This window comes from Drosophila biarmipes, chromosome 2R (genome assembly GCF_025231255.1).
Source record: "Drosophila biarmipes strain raj3 chromosome 2R, RU_DBia_V1.1, whole genome shotgun sequence".
Taxonomy (NCBI): Eukaryota; Metazoa; Arthropoda; class Insecta; order Diptera; family Drosophilidae; genus Drosophila; species Drosophila biarmipes.
In genome coordinates this window covers 17,714,270-17,736,916 of record NC_066615.1, presented here as the reverse complement: position 1 = coordinate 17,736,916, position 22,647 = coordinate 17,714,270, and the positions used below count along the sequence as shown (strand labels likewise).

The window sequence follows — 22,647 nt, the reverse complement described above, 5'->3', positions numbered from 1 at the left end:
TTTTGTCAAAGGTAAATTTTTTAATTTTTTTCAGTACCTCTGATTGTCTAAAATATTTATGATCATGACTACTATCTGTTTATGAAGAACTATTTTAAAGAGTTTATTATTTAAGGCATGACATTAAGAAGCTTAAACACGTTTTCTCATAACAATCCTAACGGGTTGAATAAAATTTAATAGGGTTCTTCCCCCAAGGGTATTTACATTCCCTGGGTAACCCCCAAAGATTTCTACATCTGAGACGTCTTCAGGTGGAAAGTCTTTTCATGGTCACGGCCTTGGATTATGTATGCGCTGAAAAGTGTTTTGTTCCAGTTGCAAGTGGAAACGCTAATCTCATGCTGAGTCTTCAAGCCAGATGTCCGTGAATCAGCGCCCGAGAAGCCGGAATAATCCGCGATAATTTCACAGGAGTGTTCTGCTGGGCATTACGCAACAGACGCATAATTAACCCGCTTCTCGATGAGGCAATCAAGGCGTTTTTCGGGCACATCCTCCCTGTCATTCTCCGAAAGCCAAACTGACCATGAAACGAGAGCCACCAAGGTGTTGGAGCAGGCCAAGTGACAAATCGACGTCCCAGCCCAGTCAAAAAAAACGAAAACTCAGCGAGTGCCAACACCTTAGCCACGAATACCAGCGAACCACAGCCATCAGCAGCTCCGCCGAAAACCAAAACCATTTCTAATAGCCACGCTGATCCGGGGCTGGGATCGCGGTTCAGTGCCCGCGGCTCGGGCAGAACCCAGAGCTGGGTTAGAGTTGAAATAAATACGGAGCCATCCGTTCCGGCCAGATCATTCGCGGTCTGACGCCAGTTCGAGAAGCTTTGGCTCGTTGTGATTCAGTGTTAAAGGATACCTTCGGTTTCACCCCCACAATTGGAGAGGCACAACGTGTGCCAGGTGCTAAGTTTGTGATCGATTCGGCGGAGCCAAGTGAAGCGGGGTCACCATGCGAGCTATTATGTTGGTGAGTTCTGGAGGCGAGGAGTTCTCCGCTACCAACGGGATGCAACTCAAATGTTCTAAAGAATTCTTTATACTTCACTGGGATTTAAATTGGTGCTCGAATATTACAAAGTTATAACTGTTTTATAGTCGGTTATATAGTACAATAGCTGAGATAAATCCTTTATTAGATTTATTGGGTTTGAATATAATTATTGCCCTTTTAAATAAACTTAAATATACTTATATGATTTTAAATATTTATTTATTTAAGACCTTTGTAAAGTTTGTAAAATTAATACTAACATCTTATGTCTAGTGTCGTAGGTCTAGTGTTAGATACGACGCCTTCGACTGTGTATTTATAATACAAATTTTTTTCCAATCAAACGATAAAATCCCTTCTAATAAACCTTGCCTTTTTCACGAATTTTTTAAAAGTGTATTTCTTTTTCGAAATTTGACTGAACTGCAAAAAGTTGTTATATTTTTCAAGTACTTATTAATCTTTTTATTAAAGATTTATATTCCTAAAATGCAAGGGTCATTAAGTAAATCCTTTAAAGCAAAATAGATATAACAAATATTATATACTTTCTCTTAAACACAGTGATGTGGCAAATATCTAGATAAGAAATGTTTAAAAATTAACTATCCAGAGATATTTAGATATTTTATTGAAGTGTTGATTAATTTTCAAGTTGCTGGAAATGAACAAAATCCTTCTAAATCCTTTCTCATATAAATTACTGATCGTGCACCACATTTAATTTATTGTGCAAAACAAAGAACTACCCTAAGATCTTTTCTAAAGAATCCTGGAAAAGAGAACATAAATCCACCTCTGACAAGCATTCTTTTCCTATCAAAAGAGATTTCGCAGAACAAAAGCTGGGACAGGACAATCCGTCTTGAGTGGTTGTATACATCCTCCCAAGTTCCCATCTTTGTTTACTCGCGGGACCCTCCAAAAGTGACCCCGAAATAGTGTTATGTACCATTTGCAGAACACATTATGCAACCCCCGAAATATCACTGTTATGTTATGTAAATTTAGCTCTACCAAAATCCCACAGGGCCCCATTCATAAGTCTTCGATGGCAACGACCCGCCGCGAGCAAAACAATTTTGCCACATTCATATGGTACTCCCTCGAAATATAATTATTCTAATGAAGTTGGCCGGAGTCAGTGACAAGTCACGTCGATCCATTGCCCACATGCCGGAGCCAACACCATCGACCCGGCCGGAAGTGGTTCCTGATGCTTGGCTAACAAAGCGTGGCGGCCAGCCAGCAAAATATTTTCCATGATTAACTCTGCTCGGGCGGGCCGTTCTCGGATTGTTTTCGGCTTTAACATATGCCAGTGGAGTTATGATTCCGATTCCGAGTCCAAATCTGATTCATGCAGCCATGAATGGGGGCCCTAGAAATGATGTCAATGCTATGTGGCCCGCCCCGAGAGTACTTCGAGCTGGGCCAGAAGCCTCCGGCCTGGCCAAAGCCCATTGCATAATCGCCGGGGTGGCTGATCATATTTCACGCCGACTGGTCGTCCATTTCGGTGGTGTTCATCTGTGGGCGGAGGGCTCAGGGCACCTCAATTACGCTCGGAGGCTGCCACGGCGACTCTGGGTTTTGGCCCAGTTGGCCGCTGAACCGTGAGTTATGTATTGGCTGGCTGATTCCCCGGCTTAGCCGCTTGCAATGGGCCCCGCACTCGGCGGCAATTAAAGCCAATCAACTAATGGCGATCGCTTTTAGTTTTCCACACAGCAAATCAAATAGCACCTATGGAACGTAGATACATGCTGATTGAGTGCTTTTAAGGGATCTTATCTGTTGCCAGAACTAGATCACTGAGTTTCAAGAGAAATAAGTTAGAGTGCTCCACATTGCTAGACCTAATTTATTTATAACTATTATTGAGTCTTTAAAACTAATTTCCCTTTAGAAATATCTGCTATACAATGAGATCAGCAGTCTATCACCAACCTATTCATTGTGACTAAATATTCGTTATGATTTAATGGTTTAAATACATTTGGAGTCATAGCTATGACATGTGTTTATTAGATTATTATGAATAACGCTCGCAAATAGTACATCACACATTTGCTTTTAAGATAAAGAACTTAGCACCGCTTAAGAAATGAAAAACAACTGCTTATATCATCATGAGAATCTTTCTTTAGACTTGAGTCATGTTCTTGAAACTCGTAATCCTAAGAAGCTGTGGTTTTATTCGAGGTATTCCTTGTGAATAGATAATTCGATTTAACAATATAAATGATATGATAAAAATGGCTATAATATATATCTTATTTTTGCTTATATATCCATTGTTCTATCAATCTTCTTTCCAGTTATCCTGCCTGGGCCTGCTGGTCTGCGTCCAGTCAGCGGTGACAGGACCTGAGGCTCGTTCCAGCGTGGACTCCAAGGATCAGCAGCTGGCCACCGCGAGCGTCGGAATCCTGGACTCCGTGCTGCGAGGAAAGAGCCGCCAGTCGCGCTGCGTGAGATGCTACGAGGATCGGGATAGGGATCGGTACTACAGCGGATACTCCAGTCGAACGGGCGACGATTTGCGAGGCAGCAGTGCCTGGTACTACTCCGGCTATGATGACCGTGGCAGCAGCAGGGATAGGGATTACGATCGGTACTACGATCGCTCTCGCTATTACGACGATCGGTACTCTCCCAGGACCTACGATCGGTACGAGGGGCGTGGCTACGATGACTATAGAAGGGGATCTGGTTACGGAGGATCCTATGATCGGGAGCGGGGATACGGATATGACAACAGGGATCGTTACTACGGTGGTGATCGCTATAGCGAGGGGTCTTCCAGAGGTGTGTTTAGTTATCCTTTTCTAAAAAAAATGTTTAATTGAATGTAAATTTTATTGTACTTCGATTTCAGACCGCTACTACGATCGCTCCAGGTCCGGCGGCTATGATCGCTACGATCCGTACGATCGCTACTACTCCAGGTATGATTTTCGCAACTATCGCCCTTGGGATGAGACCTACAGGTATCGTCGCACTCTTTTGTGTATATATGTTGTATATATCCATGTTGTCAGCTATCTCTGCATTTTCGGCTTTCTATCTCTGAGCTCCTTTCCTTTTTTACTCTCTACTTTCATACAACAACCGAACAACACGCAAAACAACCATACTGTACATCAACAACAACATGAACAATACACCACACAACAACAACACTGTGGACACTGCGGATGCTCCACGGCTGGCAACTCAAACCAATGCAAAACAAAACCCATCCGCAATGCACTCCAATAACTGCCACTGCACTCACTATTTCCGCCCGAAAAACCCGTATCCGTCCCGTTGACCTCCGCTTCCGCTTCTGCTGGGCCAACAACTTAACTCACGGATCATCAGGGGCCAGTCCGGCTTCGATAACTCCGGACGTGGCTATTACTTTGCCACCGATGACGACGAAAGTGACAGAAGTCGAGGCTATGGCTACTCCTACGCGCGACCCTCCTCCTCGATGAGCTCACCCTGCGGCCGAATCTCCGGAAATTGTCCTTATGCCGGCGGCTCCAAGGTCACCTCTTCGGCCATTGGCAGTGACAGCTCGCGGGTGGGTGGCCACACGAATGTCCTGGGCTCGGAGGGCGGTCCCGGCAGCTGGACCTATCTGGGGGATCAGGATAAGGTCGGGGGCAGCAGCGGCAGCAGCAGCGGATCAGGCGGTAGCAGCAGCAGCAGCAGCAGCGGCGGCAGCAGCGGCCCAAGCGGCAGCGGCGGCAGTCGGGAGCGGGAACGGGAGCGGGACAGGGAGCGGGATGCACAGAGGTAAGTTGCAGTGGGTGCTGCCCCTGCAACAGCAACATCATCAGAGCACTCAGACAAGTAAAGTAGCCTTGACTTTGAGGAACTGCTTTAAATAAATAGGGCCAGAAATTACTTTCCATTTCGAAATATTTTGAACCGGAACTCCTAATATTTATGCAACTTGTTTCCTTAAAGAAGTAATGTTAGTATCCAAGCAATTCAGGGCTATTTTTTTGTATCTGAGTGCCTACACACATACTTCCCGCACGGAATCAACTATGGAATCGGTCACGGCATTAAGATAGGCTTGCTCTCTTGTCGCCCCTTGTAGCTCTTCCTATGGTGGCCGACCACGTCCTCTAGGCGTCAGCTATCTGCTCGAGCGGGACGCGGACACTCCGTCGGATGGCCCAGGAAACACGGCGAGTACCGCCGGAAATGGTGGAAGTAACGGTGGTGGTGGTGCTGGTGGTCAGAGCATGCCCGTCCCAGCTGCCCAGACGGCCGCCGAGGGAAGCTCCGGCACGGCTGGTCAGTAGCTGGACAAGGACCCAGAACCGAATCCATATCCCGATCCAGGTGCGGATACAGTGCAGCGGCTGGGAGGGATGGCCGGCCGGTGGGCGTGGACGGGCCTAGTGTAACCTACCGTCCGTATTTATGTGTAATTCGTAAGCTAAGTCTCCAAAGAAACTATTTATGTGTGGCACAGCTTTGCTCAAATAAACAATTTTTCAAAGATCCTCAAAACGAGTTTGTTATTTTTAGGGGTAAAGGAAACAGACAGTAATTTTCAGTTGGAAGTTGAGTTTATTTTATTGTTCGTGTGGTTTATTCTTAGCTAGAAGGTAATACATATACTTTTATTATTTTAATAAACTTTTTTTTTGAGATACCCAGAGCCTGATTAAAACATTTAATTAAATAAAAATAACAAAAAAAAAAAAGTAAAGTGAAATTAGAAATGACTAAACAATAAAAGGTAAAAGGTATAAAAAAGAGAAAACAGCTGAACATTTTAACTAAACAACGTAACACACAAAATAAAAAATTAAAAAATGACATAAAACACTTAAAGTAAAAGTTGTCAATAAGTAAATAATCCAGACAAAATCATAAAAAATATAAATGTAAACAGTAAATAAACATATCGAAGACAATAATAATTATAAATTTGTATTCTCAAAAATTAAATGATAAAATAAAAGACAAGTGAAGAAAATAAAAAAAATATATAAATATATTTTATTTAAAAACAAACTAAAATGCAAACCAAACATAAAGGGTATAACAACAAAATAAAACGAATGTAAAATAAAAAAACTAGAGAAACAAGACAATATAAAAATTTCAAGAAATATACGTAATAAATACTAAACTACGTATTAATTTATAAACATAAATTAAAATATAGAATAAAATAAATTACTAATATAAAAAAACAGAATAGACGAAAAAAATATATGAATTAACCAGGCTAAATCTTATTTAACAAAATAATATAATTATAAGTACAAAATATATAAAAATAAAGATAGAAAGAAATTTTACAGGGGAGGAAAACTTTTTAAAATGTATTAATAAATACAAAATATTGAAACTGAGGAATAAAATCAAACGGAAGAGTAAAGAAATACCGAAAAGAATATGATTCAAAATAATCAAAACAAAAATCTTATTTAACAAAATAATATAATTATAAGTACAAATTATATAAAAATAAAGATATAAAAAAATTTAAGAAAGAAGAAAACTTTATAAAATGTATTAATAAATACAAAATATTAAAACTGGGGAATAAAATCAAACGGAAGAGTAAAGAAATACTGAAAAGAATATGATTCGAAATAATCAAAACAAAAATCTTATTAACTTGTTTTGATCCAAAGAAGAAAAATTAAAGAATACTATATATAAACAGTAAAAAACATATATAAATATTTGAAATTTAAAAAAATTTAAGCATAAGGAAAACAGAAAAAACAAAAACTTATACAAAATTAATAAAATTTGAATTGTTTTTAAATTTAAAAACCAAAGCAATCGGAATAAAAAAACATAAGCATAAATAAGATTACGAAAAATTCTTAAATTAAATTTGATGAAAATGTCAATCAAAACTAAAAATATAAATAAAAAAAAAATACCATTTAATCAAACTAGTTCAAAAAATAAATAAAATAGGAGAATTATTTAAAAACTCTTGTATTACAAATAAAAAAAAAAATAGTAGAAAAATCTTTAAGAATAATAAAAAAATGTTAGATGATATAAAGTATACAAAAACACAGCAAATAATCAAATAAATAAAAAGAAAAACAAATGTTTTTAAAACAAAATTTATAAATAATAAATACATTTATATTAAAAATAAGTTGTAACTAAAATGATCAGTATGAAAATCAAGATAAAACAATAAAAGTAAAAACTTACCAAATCCGATGTAATGAACGCAAAAAAGTCACGCAATAATCATAAAAAACGTAGAAATAAATAAAAAACACAAGATGTTTAAAAAATAATAATCACAGAACATATTGTTTTGATAAATGAAAACCAAATGAGGAGAGAAATGATGGAAGTAAGAGCTCGGGGAACCTCATTTATAAAACAATCATTTTTCAACAAAAACACGCTTTGCTATTGGCAATATACATTGAGAAAACTTTCCTAATCTTTCTTCTTTTACTAGAGAATTATACAAATTGGAAACCTTCATCAAGGATATTGTTAGACCAACAAATTTATAGCTTTCAAATTGATATAACAAAAAACGTCAACAAAACCAAAAAAAAAGGAGGAAACTAAAAAAGGCACAAATAAATTTTGAACTAAACTTGATCGTTAAATCTGAAGATAAGTTCTATGTAGAATTATGGAAGATGTATTCCTTTTTTGGGTATTGGGTTGATTATGATGAAACGGCTTTGGAAATCCTCTTTTGGAAGTAGTTATATTTTGAAGAAAGTTATCCTTGATCTTTAGATTTCTTGCATTAAATCCCAATGGTTAATTGGATCAAAAGATTTTTCCGTATATTTTTTTAGTTTTAGTAGTAGTAGATTTGACACTTCATTCTGGGTGTTGTTGCAGCTCTCAAATGTTGATCTATTCTTTTATGGGATACTTCTGTTTCTTGCGGGAGACACTTCTTTGTTTTTTACTTTAAAGACAGTTATTGACACCTTCATTTTCACATCATTTTGTGTATTTTTTTCTTCCCAAATGGAAATGAAAAATATTTGCTAAGTTGTTTTGGTTTTGTCGGAAACAATATTGACTTTTTGGTGACTCATAGGTTGTCTGTGAACTTGTTGAGCTTGAGTTCGATCTAGAATCTATTTCCTTTTGCTTTTGTCACAACCAAAATTATTTGCTGATGAGAGCTTGAGTTGGTTTCTGGTAACTAGCAGTTAAACTATAGTTTACTAGTTGGATAATTGAAATTTTTCTTGTAGTCCTGCAATAGGAAAACAGGCTTGCGTTATTTGAAATTCCAGCACTGACACTTATTACTTATACTTACAGATTTCTTTGAAGAATTAAATGGGTTCTTGAAGTTGAAATAGTTTTTAATTAACGAGCGAACTGTGATGAACGGCCAAGGCCGCCACACCAAACGGTGGCGACCCAGCGATCTTCGAGACCGATGTCGTAGCGCTCTGAAACTTCAGACTGAACTGTGCTGCAATGCCGATCCGATCGGTCTTTTATACCGTGCTGGACATCCACCACCGAAACACCACCATCGTTGACTGCTGGAAATACTTTCGCATGACGCAGGCGTGCCCGTAGAGGGGGACCTAAAAACCCTGGGGTGGGGGTACGATTCTGGATACTTGGGAACCGGGGAACCGGGTGCGTGCCGTTGGGCCATAACAATAATAAAACGAGGGTTAGGCTCAAGGAATGAATTGAATTGGAAATGGTTTTTCACTTTTATGCTGGTATGTCAGCACTGTCCCCGAGATCGCTGTGCCTCTTGGCTCTGGATGCCGATTCCCGGTGGAGGGTTACCGGGTTATGTCACCCCTAGGGCGAACGACTTTTCCTTATGGGAACCGAACTGATCTAGGGCTACCAGTTGAGTGCATAGTAATTAGTCAAGATTTCTCCCGTTCGCTTTCTCACGCTCCTGGGGGTTTCTTTCGGTCCTTTGGCGAAAACCCCCCTCGAAAGGTGTTCAGCCTAAGGTTTTCTCAAAGAACTGATAACAAAGCACTTGGATTTGGATTTTGGCAGGGGTATATCAGCATTAGGGTGGTTTTATGCCAGCTCCCGTGTCAGTTTGCCAGCTACTGGTAGTGCAGTTATGCTGGTTGCATTTAATTTCATTTGGGACTCTTGTGGGATCATCAATTGGACATGATTTGACTACTGGCAGTATGCGGGCTGAGGATGAGCCAAAGGTGCAGCTGCAGGGAGCGAAGGGTCCTTAAAAGTGTGGGAGATTTTTAAAACTCTATTGTTGTAAGCTGTTTTACTAAATAAAAATAAAAAAAATTTAGACAAAATGAAAAACTGAAATCATAGGTCAAATCTCTTTAGCTAATGAAAAACATTATTTTAAAATGAATTTTATACCAACATTTTTATAAGAAATAAAATTTAATTTAAAGGAATGTAACATAGTCTACTATATTAGGCTTTGCTCTATCTATAACCTCGATGACCAATTTGTTGACGGCAATTAAATGGTATTAGTTCTATTTGCCTGGTTTGTCTTTCACCTAATGGTGTATCTACAAATATGCTTAGTCAAAGAGAAAAACCAGCCAGACTATTGAGGTTTCTACACAGGGAAAAGTCTCCAAAAACTATCTGAGAGCTTGCTCGCTACCTGGCGAAGGTGCGTATCAGTTTCGGCGATAGCACATCTTATCAATGGGACCATGCTGATAAGGACTGAGAACCGAGAACTCTTCGGCCGGCGAGCGCAGTTCGCTTCAGTTTAGTTCCATTCCGTTTGGATTATAGTTGCTCGGCTTATTTGGGTCCGTGATTTTCCCGCTGTTGGGGAAAATGCGTCGGACTTCCTTCTGGCAGCGACCAAAGGTGACGCATTTCGCCTTTCTGGTCTTCTTCGTGTACATTTTCCTCCTCGTCAGTTATAAATTCCTACAAGTAAGTGTGACAAATTGGATTCCATTCTACTAGCTACAAATAGGCTGTGTCAAAAGCACATCCGGACCTCTTTAGCGCACTTAATGGTTTGAATAATTAATATTTCGCTTTGACTAGCACGAAATAAAAGAAATATCTAAATAAATATGTAAAGAAACTTGTTGTTTTCAAGTGGAAATGTTTTGAAGGAAATGAACAGTGTGCCGAAGTTAAATAAATGAAAGATTATAAGATTGTTTATAAAATACCATTCCTCGAAAATATCTTTTCAGATAAATATTATTTTATTTGTAAAACTGAAAAGCAGTTTCAAATGTGCATTAGACTTACTCCTGCTTACATTGAATAAATAAAAGAAAACAGCAAAAAAATGTTGTAATTAAAGAATTTAATTCTGTAATTTAATTTTTATTAATTATTTAGTGAATTAAAACATAAAACCTATAAAAAGCATTTACAATCTTTGTTTGGCAAAAAACAAGTTAAGTTGAAATAATGTCTTAAAAAAAATGTTTTACAGCATGCACAAATATGTAAAAATTCTGGAACCCCAAATAAATATTTTGGGGTTTTCTTATAGTATTAGGAAATTGGGCCCACTGTGCCAAAATCATTTTAGCTTAAGCATCAAGTGGTCAACGCCTTCGCTCACTTTCGATTCCCCTGCCCAAGACGAATGTATTAAATGCCGCAATTATACATAAACATGTGTCCGAATAAAAGAAAGGCGCGCTTGTGTGCGCTGGCATGTGGCTATGTATAATTGATATATTTTCATTCTCAATAATAAAAGTGGAGGATGTTGGCCGTATTAACTTAAAAATAGCATGGAGAAGCGGGGCTGACTCACTCGAGCCGGCAGACATGGACATGGACACTCCAATCGGGAGACAAGCGTACAATTTATTAAGTCCCCCCACCACCCCCAACTTACCGCTCACCGCCCACCACCCTTGGCCCGCAATCCAGCACCACCCACCGCCCACTTTGGGGGGCAGGGCGCACTTTTACAAGGCCCTCGAAGCTCTGCCGCCGCGCTGCTAATGCGCAGTGGCTGCGCAGCCGGCAGTGCCGCCATTTGATGACAGCGCTCGTGGATTGAGGCGCCAGTTTGATGCGAGGCGTGCGTTGATTAACTTGTTGCATACGCGTCCTGGAGAAAAGCGGGAAAGCGCTTTCCCCACGCCCTCGTCAGTGCACGGCGGGAAAATTCCTCACAGTGCATGTAGAGAAAGTGCTGTGATACAATTGATAGATTGGTTATTAAATATGTGATCTAATAACATCACTGTTACCAATTTCCAACCACAAAAGAAAAGATACATTTATATCTTTATAATATAATACCCACCGAATTAAAGACTTGCCAAATCCACGAATACTTTGACATCGAATATGGTTCAACATTAAAATAACACTGTTACCAATTTCCAAGCACAAAAGAAAAGATACATTTATATCTTAACAATATAAATACCCACCGAATTAAAGACTTGCCAAATCCACCGAATACCAAATCAAGTGGTCTAAAAATCTTAAAACATATTAATTTTACCATAATATTATATTTGGTATTAGAGCATAACTTATATTTTGCATCTCATGGTTTTCCAAATCCAAAGTGATACTCCAACAAGGGTCCTTAAAATCCATAAGATAACCCAATTATAATTCAGTAGAAATAATATAATAGCTAACGAAAAATGAAATGATGGTTATCAATGAATATCTTATAAGAAAATAAACATGTTTCTCCGTGCATTTCACATATAAAATATAAGATAAAGTCTAGAGATCTATTTTTAACAAATGTTGTATCTCAGTTGACTTGGGGTATTAGATGCTTTGATTTATCACCTTATCATCAAAGGCCAATCGCGTTTTCTTTCTGCCAGTGTGAGTGAGCCATAATTATTTGCGTTTTGTGGGGCGCCAAGTGAACTTGCGGCTGGGTCGGTCAGTGTCGGTGGTGCTTCGCTGGGGTGGTGGCCCAAGAATGCCGAGGACGGGCGGTGGTGATGACACTGAAGGGACGCCCCCACAGAAAGCCAGCCACAACTACACACACGTGCTATCGCTAATCGATGGCCGGCCATCAAGAGCACTAAGCAAATAAGCAACAGGAGCCGCTTGGGGTGGCCTGAAGACCCCAGGCCCCAGACCCAAGTCCGAGAATCAGTGGGGCCGAGACCCAAGACGTCGGCTTCGCGGTCGACGCCAACGCAGCGCGCTGCTAGAAAATAAATAAACAGGTTTGGCTCAGTTGCCGTCGGCGATTCCTGAGGAGCGGAGTCCCGAGCGCTTTCGGTGCCCCACTCGAGAATGCTGGTCGCCCAGGAGAACCGCTTCCAGCATGTGTACTTCGCGCTGTCCGCCCTGGTGGCCAGCGCCATGCTCGTCCTGGTCTACATATCCATGCGCTCGAGCCTCGTGAGTGTGGTGGAATACCTCCTTTTGAGTTCTTCACGGATCCTTTGACTCATCCTTGGTTCCTGCTTTTTCTTACAGAACGAACGGTTGCGCGAGGATTTGGCCAAAACGCAGCGCCAGCTGATCTTCGAGCGGCCCAATCCGCACTGGGACTACAGCAACAGTTGGCGCAGGATAGGCAACTCTACGCTCAGACATGAAATATACTCGGCGTACTTCGATGTCAGGACGGATATTATAGGTGAGATGGTAAACAACGTTGGGAAAATGTATTTAGATGGTTTAAAATCGACTTGGAATCTGCTCCTCTCGATAAAATGGATCCCCCAGAATGATTGCTTGAAAAATGTTGATTTGGTGACCCCGATTCTTTTGAGTTAATCATATTCTTATGGCCGCTTTTTAGTCCTTTCAATAAATTAGAAATATATTTTATTTTTAAAACATTAAAGGAACTTTAGAGATTAGAAAGTCGAAGAAACAAAGATAGCTACACCAAAAAACCAATGAAAGATCGGGGTCACCAAATCATCAATTCACTTCAATTAAATTTATATAAATCGATTCTTTTTTTAAATTATTATAAATATATGAATTTTCTTTAGGAAGCGTCCGCCTGGATGAGGAACAGATGACCATTGGATCCCTCCGTGTCTTCGCCATCCTGCCGGAGCGCCTGCGCGACTCCAAGGTGAACTGCATCGTGCGCTTTGCGGACTTCACCAGCCAGGAGATCGTGGCCGAGGAGGCGGGGGCCATGCACGATGTGCACAACAACACCTTTGCGGCGTGGAGCGTAATGTGTCCCCTCCATGCTTCCCGTAGCGCCCCCCTGCGCCTTCCCCAGGCGGTGGCCTTGGCCTATGCCTCCAACCGACTGAGTCATCTCAGTCCAACCTTTATTCAGATCAGGTAGGAAGCCCGCTTTTGCATGGGTTTTTAGGTAGTAATATCCTTACAGTTCGAATTACTTACATATTTACTTGCCGACTGATATAGGTCTTACTTATATTAAGATCAGACATGGATTGCACTTTATCATGGGTATAGATAAAATACAGTTGAGCCACCAAGAATCTTTAATGTTGCCAATAGTTACATTTTCTTGAAACTTTAGATAAGAAGTACATATAAATCAATTTCAATGTCCTGCCTTTCTCTAACCCTTTTTTATTGTACTTTCCTAGTTATCCCCGCAACATGACCAACTTGTTTGGCCGATCCCGCCCCGCCATCTCCGTGTGCGTCGGTCCCCTGCAGGAGAACTACTCGAACGTGCTGCGCCTGGTGGAGTTCGTGGAGATGTACCGCCTGCAGGGCGCCACCCACTTCTACTTCTACTACGTGGAGGCCACCGAGGAGGTGCGTCGCGTGCTGGAGCACTACCAACAGATCGGACTCGCCGACGTCTTCGAGTGGAATGTCCAGGCCCACCTGAGGGATCTCCACTACGCCGGCATAGTGGCGCAGTTCAATGACTGCGTCTACCGGGCCAATGTGGTGGACAACTTCCGCTATGCGGCGGTGGTGGACCTGGACGAGGTGGTGATGCCGCTCAAGCACAACACTCTGGCGGACTACCTGCGCCAGTGCGACGAGGGCCGCACCGCGGGCTTCGTCTTCCGCAACGTCTTCTTCCACCGGCGGGACAGCAACGACACCTTCAACGCCCCCGCCCATGTCCTGAACAGGCTGCTGTACACCCAGTCCAAGGTCAGGAGAACCCTGGAGGTCCTGCCCGCGTACGTGAGGAGCAAGGTGGTGGTGAATGCCCGCGCCATTGTGGAGATGGGCAACCACCAGGTCTACCGCTCTGCCCCTGGATATGCGGATCACGTGGTGCATCCCACGGTGGGACTACTGTTCCACTACCGCGACAAGTGCATCAACTGCAAGATGGTGCTGATCGTCGACTATACGGCCCGGAGATTCGGATCGCTGCTCTTCGATCGAGTGGACAACACGTGCCTCGAGGTTTTCCTGAACCGCGGCATCTGCGATCTGGTGTAGCCCCACGCAATCTGTGTTTTGATCTTTGAAAGACGCCCCCTAAAAAACCAGAGATCTCTCGGGTCAGTTGATCTCGTGGCCTCCGCCCGTCGACATGCTGAAGTTCTGCTCGCTGCGAAAGGGCAAGGAGCCTGCGATTCCGGCTCCCAAAGTTGCCAAGAGTGTACGACAAATTAGAATATAAGTCCTAGCTGTTCGCATCTAAGTGTTATGCCGTAATAAATCGTGCTTTAAGTGATTTGTGATGTAATCCAAAGTGTTTGGTTTCCCTCTCTCCACATCCCCCAAACCACCCTTTTAGTCATCGCTGCGACTGAAGGATGTCCCGCTGAACGACGCCCAACTGCTGCAAGTGCTCCAGGCGCAGCGGGAGCGAGGTCCTCTGATTTTGGCCCTGAGCAGGTGAGCTGTTCGTACTTTATACGGGAAGGTGTAGTCTCCGCGGAGGTCAGAACTCGCCGTATTTCACTTTCAGCGCGGGGCCGGGGAATCAAGCGAAAACTTGCCGGAAGTGTGGAACCCCCTTCGAGAACCCACAGGTGGTCGAAAATGGAACAACAGGTGAGCCATAGGGGGTGGCTTCTATTGCAGCAAGTCCCACAGCTAACCGCATCCTGCTTGTCGTTACTAAAACCGTGTAAAATAATTGAATTTATCAAGCATTTTGGGCTCGAACCGAGGCAAAACTAATAAAGTCCAGTTCATAGACAACATTTCCTCCCCTAATTGCTGATATCACACAAATCGGGGGCAAGGCATTCAGACTACAGTTCGTGACAAATATTCTCCTGGGACTTTTAATCACTGTTGAACCACATTTTTGGGGCTCCCCAGAGAATAACAAATTTCCCTTTATAATAAAGTGGAGATATCTTTTTTCTTTCGACCAATTTTTAAGATTGTTTATATAAGTACAATGCAGAGGAAAGTGAATAAAAACAAACTAACCATATGATAACCATATGTAACTTTTCCAAAATCTCTCTTAGAGTGATATCAAAAAAACAAAAGTGGCCCAAAGTGGAAACTTTTATGTCTGCTATTCATAAAACCTGCCGCTGCATAAACGAAAGCAGAGCCATAAACTGTTTAGTGGGAAAAGAACAGAGCAGAAAGCAGCTCACTCCCTCGCAAATGGTATTGGAAAAATAATAACTAACAGTGCACGCCGAACCATTTCAAAGCGAACCCCTTTCAGGGACCTTCCCCCTCCGAAGCACCCCCTTCCCAGCCCCTGACAGCGCCCCTGTCCATCTGTTGGAGCTTGACGACGCGGGCGTCGCGCCGATGACAATGACGCTGGCATTATGTGTTTACGGCGGAGTGTGACAGGCGGGGAGGGGGCCACATGGCCGTGGAGGGGGCTCCCGGGAATCGGGGAATTCGGGGGAGGGAGGACCCCCGCCCAACGGAAGGGGCTCAATGAGTGGTCACTGCCTAAGCCGGCTGAAACGTAAAAAACCAAATAAAAGTCAATATAAAAGCGAGCGGGGCTACAGAAGTTGTTAGTTGGTAGAGGGAAGCTAAAAAAATATGTATATAGTATTACCTACTCAAGAATTTTTGAAAATATTTAAAATAAAATATAATAATATAAAATTAAGAGAAATATTTCAATTAAAACAGGTTTATATGGCCAGAAAAATAGTTGATAGCTGATAGCTGATCCAACCAATCAAATCTAGAAAATGTCACAATCTGGTGATGCAGTACATTTACTAAGAACTTACTTAAACATTAAAATACTTTTTAAAAAATATAACATCATCATCATAACATCATAACATAGATGTATCATGATGTTGAAAATAAAAAAAAAATGTCCCCAACCTACTCTAACTCATACATTTATGAATTAGAGCTGAGGCTAGGGGTGACTTAAAAAAGTTGGGTAATTAAAAGAATACTTTTTTTATCGGTTCCGGGAGAACTTGAACCTCTCCCTCTGGCCACATGCACTGCCACCCGCTATGTCGTCATCGTCATTCATCGACTGCCTCCACTCCAGACATATGTCTGTGCCTGTCCGGCAGTGACTATGGCGTGAGTGATGCAGCCCCATCCATACGAGCACAAGTCCCAGTTCCGATTCCAGTCGTAGCTGGGTCGCAGCTTCTGCCGTCGCCCTAAACCAGATGCGCACATGCTGCGGCACAATGCACTGACAATGATTGGATTCTTTTGTTCTGTCTGCTGGCCAGGCCTCTACGTTCTTCCTGCCCCTCCTGCCCTCGCCCACGCCCTCGCCACCGCTGCCCTGCAACGCCCCCACTCAAACTGACCCCCCGACCCTCGCTGTGCATTTGTGTGTGAATTTATGCATACAAATTTGAAAAATATCGGATCTGTGGTTCGTGCCCGCCGAACGCAGAACGCAAATAGGGGGAGCAGCGACGACAAAGTCACCGAGAAGCACAGAGGTCTGGGGGTGCGGATCTGGGGATACCCTGGAAATTCTTGGTGTAAGAAAATAGGAATATTAACCGAAGGATTTTTAGGAAATTTGGTAAACAATCTTTGTTGTACATATTGTCAGAATAAAATATATATATATATTTAATTCCAATTTTTGTATGCTAGTCTTGTTTAAAAAACTAAGACTAACCTGGAACTTTATAGCAAATATTACTTCTTTTATCTCATGGATCTTAGCAAAAGATATTTTGGTTTCTAAATTTGTTGCATAATTTTAGGCCTAGTCCTAGTCATGCGAAGAATATTTGCAATATGTGTCTCTAGATCACTTAAATGATACAATTTTTCATGACACATAACAAAATTAAGAATGCAATAATTAATCTTTTCTTCTAGAATAAAGTATTTTAGCGGAATTCAAAGCGTTTTAAAAGATATAAATACACATTTTTTTAATATATTTTTTATTGCATACTTTAGGACACCTTCATATAGAATCTCTGTGGCACTTTCTATTTTAAATGAATTTATTTGTTTTGTTCGCTTGCTTTCCAATACTCCCTGGGGCCCTCGATTACTGGGTATCGCCATGGCAAAACATCAACAAGTCACGGCTCTAAGCCGGCTACAACTACAACCACCAGTGCAAACAGCGACCAGTCCTCACCCACCACTCGACGCCGGCGTCGCCGTCGACGCAGACGCAGACTCAGGCAGAGGCAGAGGCGGAGGCAGCGACAGAGGCTGAGGCTGAGGCAGAGGCAGAACCAGCAACAAGTCACTAATCAACAGGCGACTCTTGCTCTCTGCTCCGCTGCTGCGGCGCTGCCTTTGCTCTGCTTTGGGTCTGCTTTGCTCTGCCCGCTGCTGGCGTGCTTTTTGCCCTCGGTGTGTCGGTGTTATGCGATACGATAGCGTATTCCCCAAGCGATTTAGTTACTACAGAAGTTTTGCCAAGTCAAGTTGTCGCGAGCGAAATCTATATATTTTTGCCAGCTTTTCGCGGGGCGATCAGTCAAGTTCAGTGGCGAAAAAATAGACAAACGGTCGCGTGAAATGTATTAACTCTAAGCTACCGCTGGTGCAAAAAGAACGCAATAGAAGCAGGCCAAACACAGTGAGTTGCCCGCTTTATTCCGTATTCTAAGCCCCTCTATTCGAATAAAAAGAGTCCGTTCAGAGCTTGAGTTTGGCGCCCCTTTTTTCGTGTCACTGGGCCAAGACGCTATTGACCCAGTACTGCCGGTTAAGGTGTCATACCTTCTGGCTTCGCTACGTATTTAAATCCAGCGAGTGGAGCAGTCTTCGATTATCGGGCTGCCATTTGAAATTCAGCTGATAGGCGAATGCAGAGCCAATTCGGGTTGATTATAATAGCCCAAAATGGCACAAACACCGCCGCATATAGATCTGTCTGTGCATATATCGTTATAATTTGTTTTAAATTATACAGTGCAACCCTTTTCCCCCAGTTGGTCATAGTTCAATTAAGTCTCTAATGGCCGGATGTCAGTGTGGCGAGTGTGCTGTGCATGCAAATGAAGCCCGGAATTCGGGTTTGATTTAATGGTGAAAATTATATTTTTTATAATTAATTTCGCCGCCCAGTGGGTCAGCCCGAGTGGCATTCGTAATTCAATTGGCAGCCCGGCACTCCCGAGCTCGCTCGCGATTAATTAGAATTCTCAATTCGGCATTCTTCTATCGCCGAGCCGAAAGAAAGCCAAGGCAAATAGCGTAGACCGTCTATGTACTATTAGTTATTCCGCTTTTGTTTACCGCCACGCTGTATTTTTGATAAGCCTCAGCTGGCGAAAAGTCAAAATTTTTGTTATTACCCTGTGTGTGTTTGAGTTTTTATTTGCCCAGCCAAAACACAAACAAAAAGTTATTGTCAATTGCTAAAAGCGATAAAAAAGACACTAAAAGAGCGAGAAGACGCGAGTCTGAATGTGCCCGGCGCGTACTAGAAAATGTTTTAAAAAATATTATTTAGGCTGTCTCGGCCATTCATGGGACCATTAAGAAGTTTAAAGAGCCCTACTGCCACTTCGCACCGAAATTATATTTCCCATAAAATCGGAAATGCCTTCTTGAGCACTTGGCCATGTCTATATATAAACCGAAATCAATAGGTATTGTTACCAAGAACCTTTCAGCGTGACAAGCTCTTTGTTTACTTCAATCGATTATAAAAGAAAGGCGACCTAGTTGAGAGCCTCACCTGAATTTTTAACCACCAGCTGTTCTCTGTCCCAAGACAACTCACTTACAATTCGTACACAATTTAACGAAATAATCGTCATGATTCGGTGGTGACTCAATCTAGTGCGGTCATTGGCTCGGCGAACACTCCTCAATCAATTGGGGCCCTTTGGGCCAGCTCAATCGCTGGATTTTGGGTGGTAGGTTTCACTGTATCTGGTTACCTAGGGCAAATGGCCCCTGTGCGGCTACTCAATTTGTTCCTGGGGTATCACTTTTAATGGCTTTTGTCACATTACCCAGCCGAGGGGCATAAATGAGTGATTGCCATCGATTGCTGCGGTTAGGGGCTTTTGTTTTTTCGGATCCGCCTTCTAATTGAGATTCAGAGGGGTATGAAATGTAATATCATTTATATTAATATGTTCTTGTGCTCTTTGAGTGTGTATATGTAAACGCATATACGCCTCCAGAATTTATCATGAAATTATTTAACAATTTCTCAATAATTATACTTGTTTTCAAATATTATATATTTTATATCAACCGTCAAACTGGTTGTTGATAACGAAGATAAGTTTATTGTTATTGCTTATAAACAATGCATTTGTTGCAGTTTCTTATTATTTTGAAACACAATTCGTGAAGCATACTTTTAGGTGAATGCCGAAATGGTTTTAAAGTAACAGCAAAATATCCGTATAATCTCCTTCTCTTAATCTATAGGTGAAAAGATATGGTTTATAAATCCCTATTTAAAACATTTAATATTTTTATAGATAATTGCTCTAAAAAAATTTAAAGAATTTCTTTATGATAAATGCATAACCTTAATCAACATTTCAAAGTGCTAATTTATGAAAAACCCATTTTCTAAAATAATAAGTTACCTGTAAAAATTAAACTAAGCAAATATGGCTTAGAAACCATAAAACGACTAAAAGCCGCCTCTCCGTTTCTGTTCCCATTTGCGGCTAATTTAGTTCTGTGTTTACCTCCAAAAGCTCGACTTAGGCGACCTGCTAATGGCCTCAGGTTTACTTTTTGGTAGCGCCCCCGCAGTTCGGACCCCACCGAACCTTTCCGAAACCGCTGACCATTGTGTCGCTTGACCATTATTTCATTATGATAATTCTGCCAGCCGGTTTGTGGCTATCTATAAAGTCGTTTTGCCGCCGCTCAGCTGACGCAGCCGACTGGCTTTTTGGCAATAATTTTGTGTGCAAACGGCAAACAAAACAGAATTTCAGTATTGAATTGTGATTCAACATCTGAAAAAGCAGCACAAGCGGATTCTTCGACAATGCAATTAACGTGAATTTGTTATTTTGCCAAGAGATGACTTCAGAATTTTGGTTTGCAAATGTTTCGGTTATATAATGCGTTGGTTGCTCTGCAGTTCAAGTTCTCAAAAAAATCATAAAGCAAATGCTTGAATAAATACTGATAACCATTTTCGAGTTTGCTGTGCGAAAATGTTCTTATCTTCCTTTGATTTGTGTCCGCCTATGTTGTACGATAAGTTAACATCGTGCCAAAACAAAAGGCAAATCAGTGATTACAGAGTGGTAGAAAATGTGGTATTGGTTTTTAATAAATCTTGATAAATCAGTCATTGCAGACTAGTGAAAATATCAAAGATGAAAACTCGCAAATCGTGAAAATAAATCAAGACCATTGGTGATTTTCCAGTTTTTTTTAAAACTCAGTGAAAAACACCGAAAAGTATGCAATACTTTTAGACGGTTTTCATAAAACCTCAAATAAATCTGTAAAAGTACAAAGTAAATCTCTAAAGATGTACAATAGACTTTAAAACTCTTAACATGTTTTTTGCAAGTTCCTGGTTTGCTTAACTAAATATTTAAGTTGAGTAATGAAGAAATTCTTTTAAAATGTTTCCCTTTGGTTTTCGTTTATATGACTTTGAAATTTCAACCATTTGTATTTAATAGTTGAACTAGCAACAAAAATTCCAGCACCGCAAGACTATCAAGATGGGTAAACAAATGTAAAAGCTGAAGCACTTGCCGGAAACCTAACATAAACAAAGAGCTCTCTAGATAATTTACCATTAACATTTAAAGATTGGCATTGCCTTGAAAGTGGGGGTCTCTAGGCAAGCAAAAAACCCGTTTAACCTTAACTTTCGCATCTAATCGGGCTTATAATTCGCCTATGATTTCATGGCAGCCAGCCAGAATGGCACTCCTAATTGCTCCGCCGGTCGAGACCCTCTGTTTATTCCAGAAATCGAAAGCTGCTTCCAGCTGTAGGCAGATTGGCGCAGTGCCAAAACACTTCTAATGCGCGCTACCAAGCGCCCAGCAAATTAGAAGCTGTCGGATACCGATTTGCCATCGATTCCAGTGCGGAAGCGAGAGGGCTTGAGCGGCGGAACGAGATGGCCTGCCACCAGAATCAGCAAAGTTGAAGGCTTCGGCGGAATGGGGGAACTTATCTGCCAGCTACGCCACCTTTGTCGTGTGTTTCCAGGTGTTTGGGGGAGCTTTCCGAGCTTCGGCTTCAGTTGGGCCCTAGAACTTCGAGTTTGACGTTGTGTCGATCGAGCGACAGCTATAGATACAGTCATAGCCATCGGAAATTACACTGCACTACACACTCGCCACCAGAATTGTAGTGATTTTCAGCCCCAGTTGTGGTTTCCGAGTCGCCGATTGATTGCGCCTCGTAAAAATAGACCCCGTGTTTGTGTTTTGTGTTTTTTGTTTAGCTTTTCCTTAGCTTTTCTCTAGCTTTTCTTTATTTAACTCCCTCTGTGTGTGTGTGTGTGTGTGTGTCAAGGAAAAGCCACGGGGAAAACCTGCGAAAACTGACGCAATGTGTTTGCTAATACCAACGTAATAGAACTACTGTTATTAGCGAAAAACATTGGCAATTACGCGCCAACTTTGGCACTTGGATGCGAGGCACTGAGATCATTATTCGGTTTTAGAATGCGCCGCGGTGATAACAGCGCGAGGCCCACTGTGCGGCGGAGACAGTGGGGTCGGCGGCTTCTTTGTAGCACTTGCAATTCAGTTGGCTCACGTTCGCGGCCTTTGATGCAACGCTTCCTCGCCTTTTCGCCGATGCCGACGATTTGCGATTAATTGGGAATTGAATTGTAAGAACGTGACGTCAGAGCGGGGTCGATGTTCTCGGGGGGCGATTCATAAATTAATGTACTAAGCACAATGTTTGTGTTAACACTCTGTGTGTGTGTGTGTGTGTTGTGTAAAAGGCAAACAAACAACAAGTAGGGAGAGAGCGGAGAACGGACATGTGCTCGGCTCGTTATGGGAGAACAGAACGCTCGGCGCTGCCCAAATAAATAAGCAAACAGCACCAAGACTCTCAAAAAGCTATGCTAATTAGCAGCAATAACAACAAAGGGAAGAGGCCAACGTATCCGTATCTGTATCTGTGTCCGAGCGCATGAGTGTATCTCGAAGGCATACCCATACCCATAAATACCCCAAACAACATAAGTGCAAAGCCAACAAATCGGCAGGCAGCCAAACACTCAGAATACCCTGAAAACACACAAACGACTGAATAGTAGTGAATGCTGAGTGAATGGAGAGTGTGGCAAAAGTCAAACATTGGAAAGATCTCAGTGAAAGGAAAATGTAGAGAGGGAAAACTTAAGAGGTCAATGATAATTTCCCATTAAAAAGTAATTACTAAGTGAAAAAA

The 22,647-nt window shown here is 41.7% G+C and overlaps 3 protein-coding genes and 1 long non-coding RNA gene across 34 annotated transcripts in view; 3 read left to right on the top strand and 1 right to left on the bottom strand.

Moving 5' to 3' along the window:
• Window positions 1-822: 822 nt before the first annotated feature.
• LOC108022176 (keratin, type I cytoskeletal 9) lies at window positions 823-5,504 on the top strand. Of its 8 annotated transcripts, none has more exons than XM_017091024.2 (5): window positions 823-975; window positions 3,321-3,810; window positions 3,881-3,950; window positions 4,366-4,785; window positions 5,096-5,504. In XM_017091024.2, exons 1-5 carry the CDS (start codon window positions 958-960, stop codon window positions 5,301-5,303), a joined length of 1,206 nt encoding a protein of 401 aa, XP_016946513.1. In that variant the 5' UTR covers window positions 823-957; the 3' UTR covers window positions 5,304-5,504. The 8 variants fall into 8 exon arrangements, with proteins under 8 accessions (XP_016946513.1, XP_016946512.1, XP_016946515.1 ...); XM_017091023.2 differs by having other exon boundaries at window positions 3,881-3,992; XM_017091026.3 differs by having other exon boundaries at window positions 5,070-5,255.
• A 2,194-nt stretch (window positions 5,505-7,698) lies between these two features.
• On the bottom strand, window positions 7,699-8,434 carry LOC127010986 (uncharacterized). The gene is made up of 2 exons (XR_007763968.1): window positions 8,291-8,434; window positions 7,699-8,224 (listed from the first exon to the last, which is right to left on the bottom strand). It is a non-coding gene; the product is annotated as an uncharacterized LOC127010986 (long non-coding RNA).
• A 1,302-nt stretch (window positions 8,435-9,736) lies between these two features.
• On the top strand, window positions 9,737-14,647 carry LOC108022442 (uncharacterized). 3 transcript variants are annotated; one of them, XR_007764068.1, is made up of 5 exons: window positions 11,016-12,318; window positions 12,397-12,559; window positions 12,924-13,230; window positions 13,506-14,491; window positions 14,630-14,647. XR_007764068.1 is itself a non-coding variant. In XM_017091343.3 (4 exons), the coding sequence occupies exons 1-4, from the start codon at window positions 9,787-9,789 to the stop codon at window positions 14,326-14,328; spliced, it is 1,395 nt and encodes a 464-aa protein (XP_016946832.1). In that variant the 5' UTR covers window positions 9,737-9,786; the 3' UTR covers window positions 14,329-14,578. The 3 variants fall into 3 exon arrangements, 2 of the variants coding, with proteins under 2 accessions (XP_016946832.1, XP_016946831.1); XM_017091343.3 differs by lacking the exons at window positions 11,016-12,318; window positions 14,630-14,647 and adding an exon at window positions 9,737-9,888 and having other exon boundaries at window positions 13,506-14,578; XM_017091342.3 differs by lacking the exon at window positions 14,630-14,647 and having other exon boundaries at window positions 13,506-14,578.
• A 3,032-nt stretch (window positions 14,648-17,679) lies between these two features.
• LOC108022438 (sorbin and SH3 domain-containing protein 1) overlaps window positions 17,680-22,647 on the top strand; it is a 35,805-nt gene continuing 30,837 nt past the window's right edge. For 7 of the 22 annotated variants that reach the window (XM_050887962.1, XM_050887956.1, XM_050887954.1 and 4 more), the window contains exon 1: window positions 21,460-21,656. The gene's annotated coding sequence lies outside the window, so the exon portion shown is untranslated. The other 15 variants (XM_050887973.1, XM_050887970.1, XM_050887972.1 and 12 more) reach the window with 6 other exon arrangements.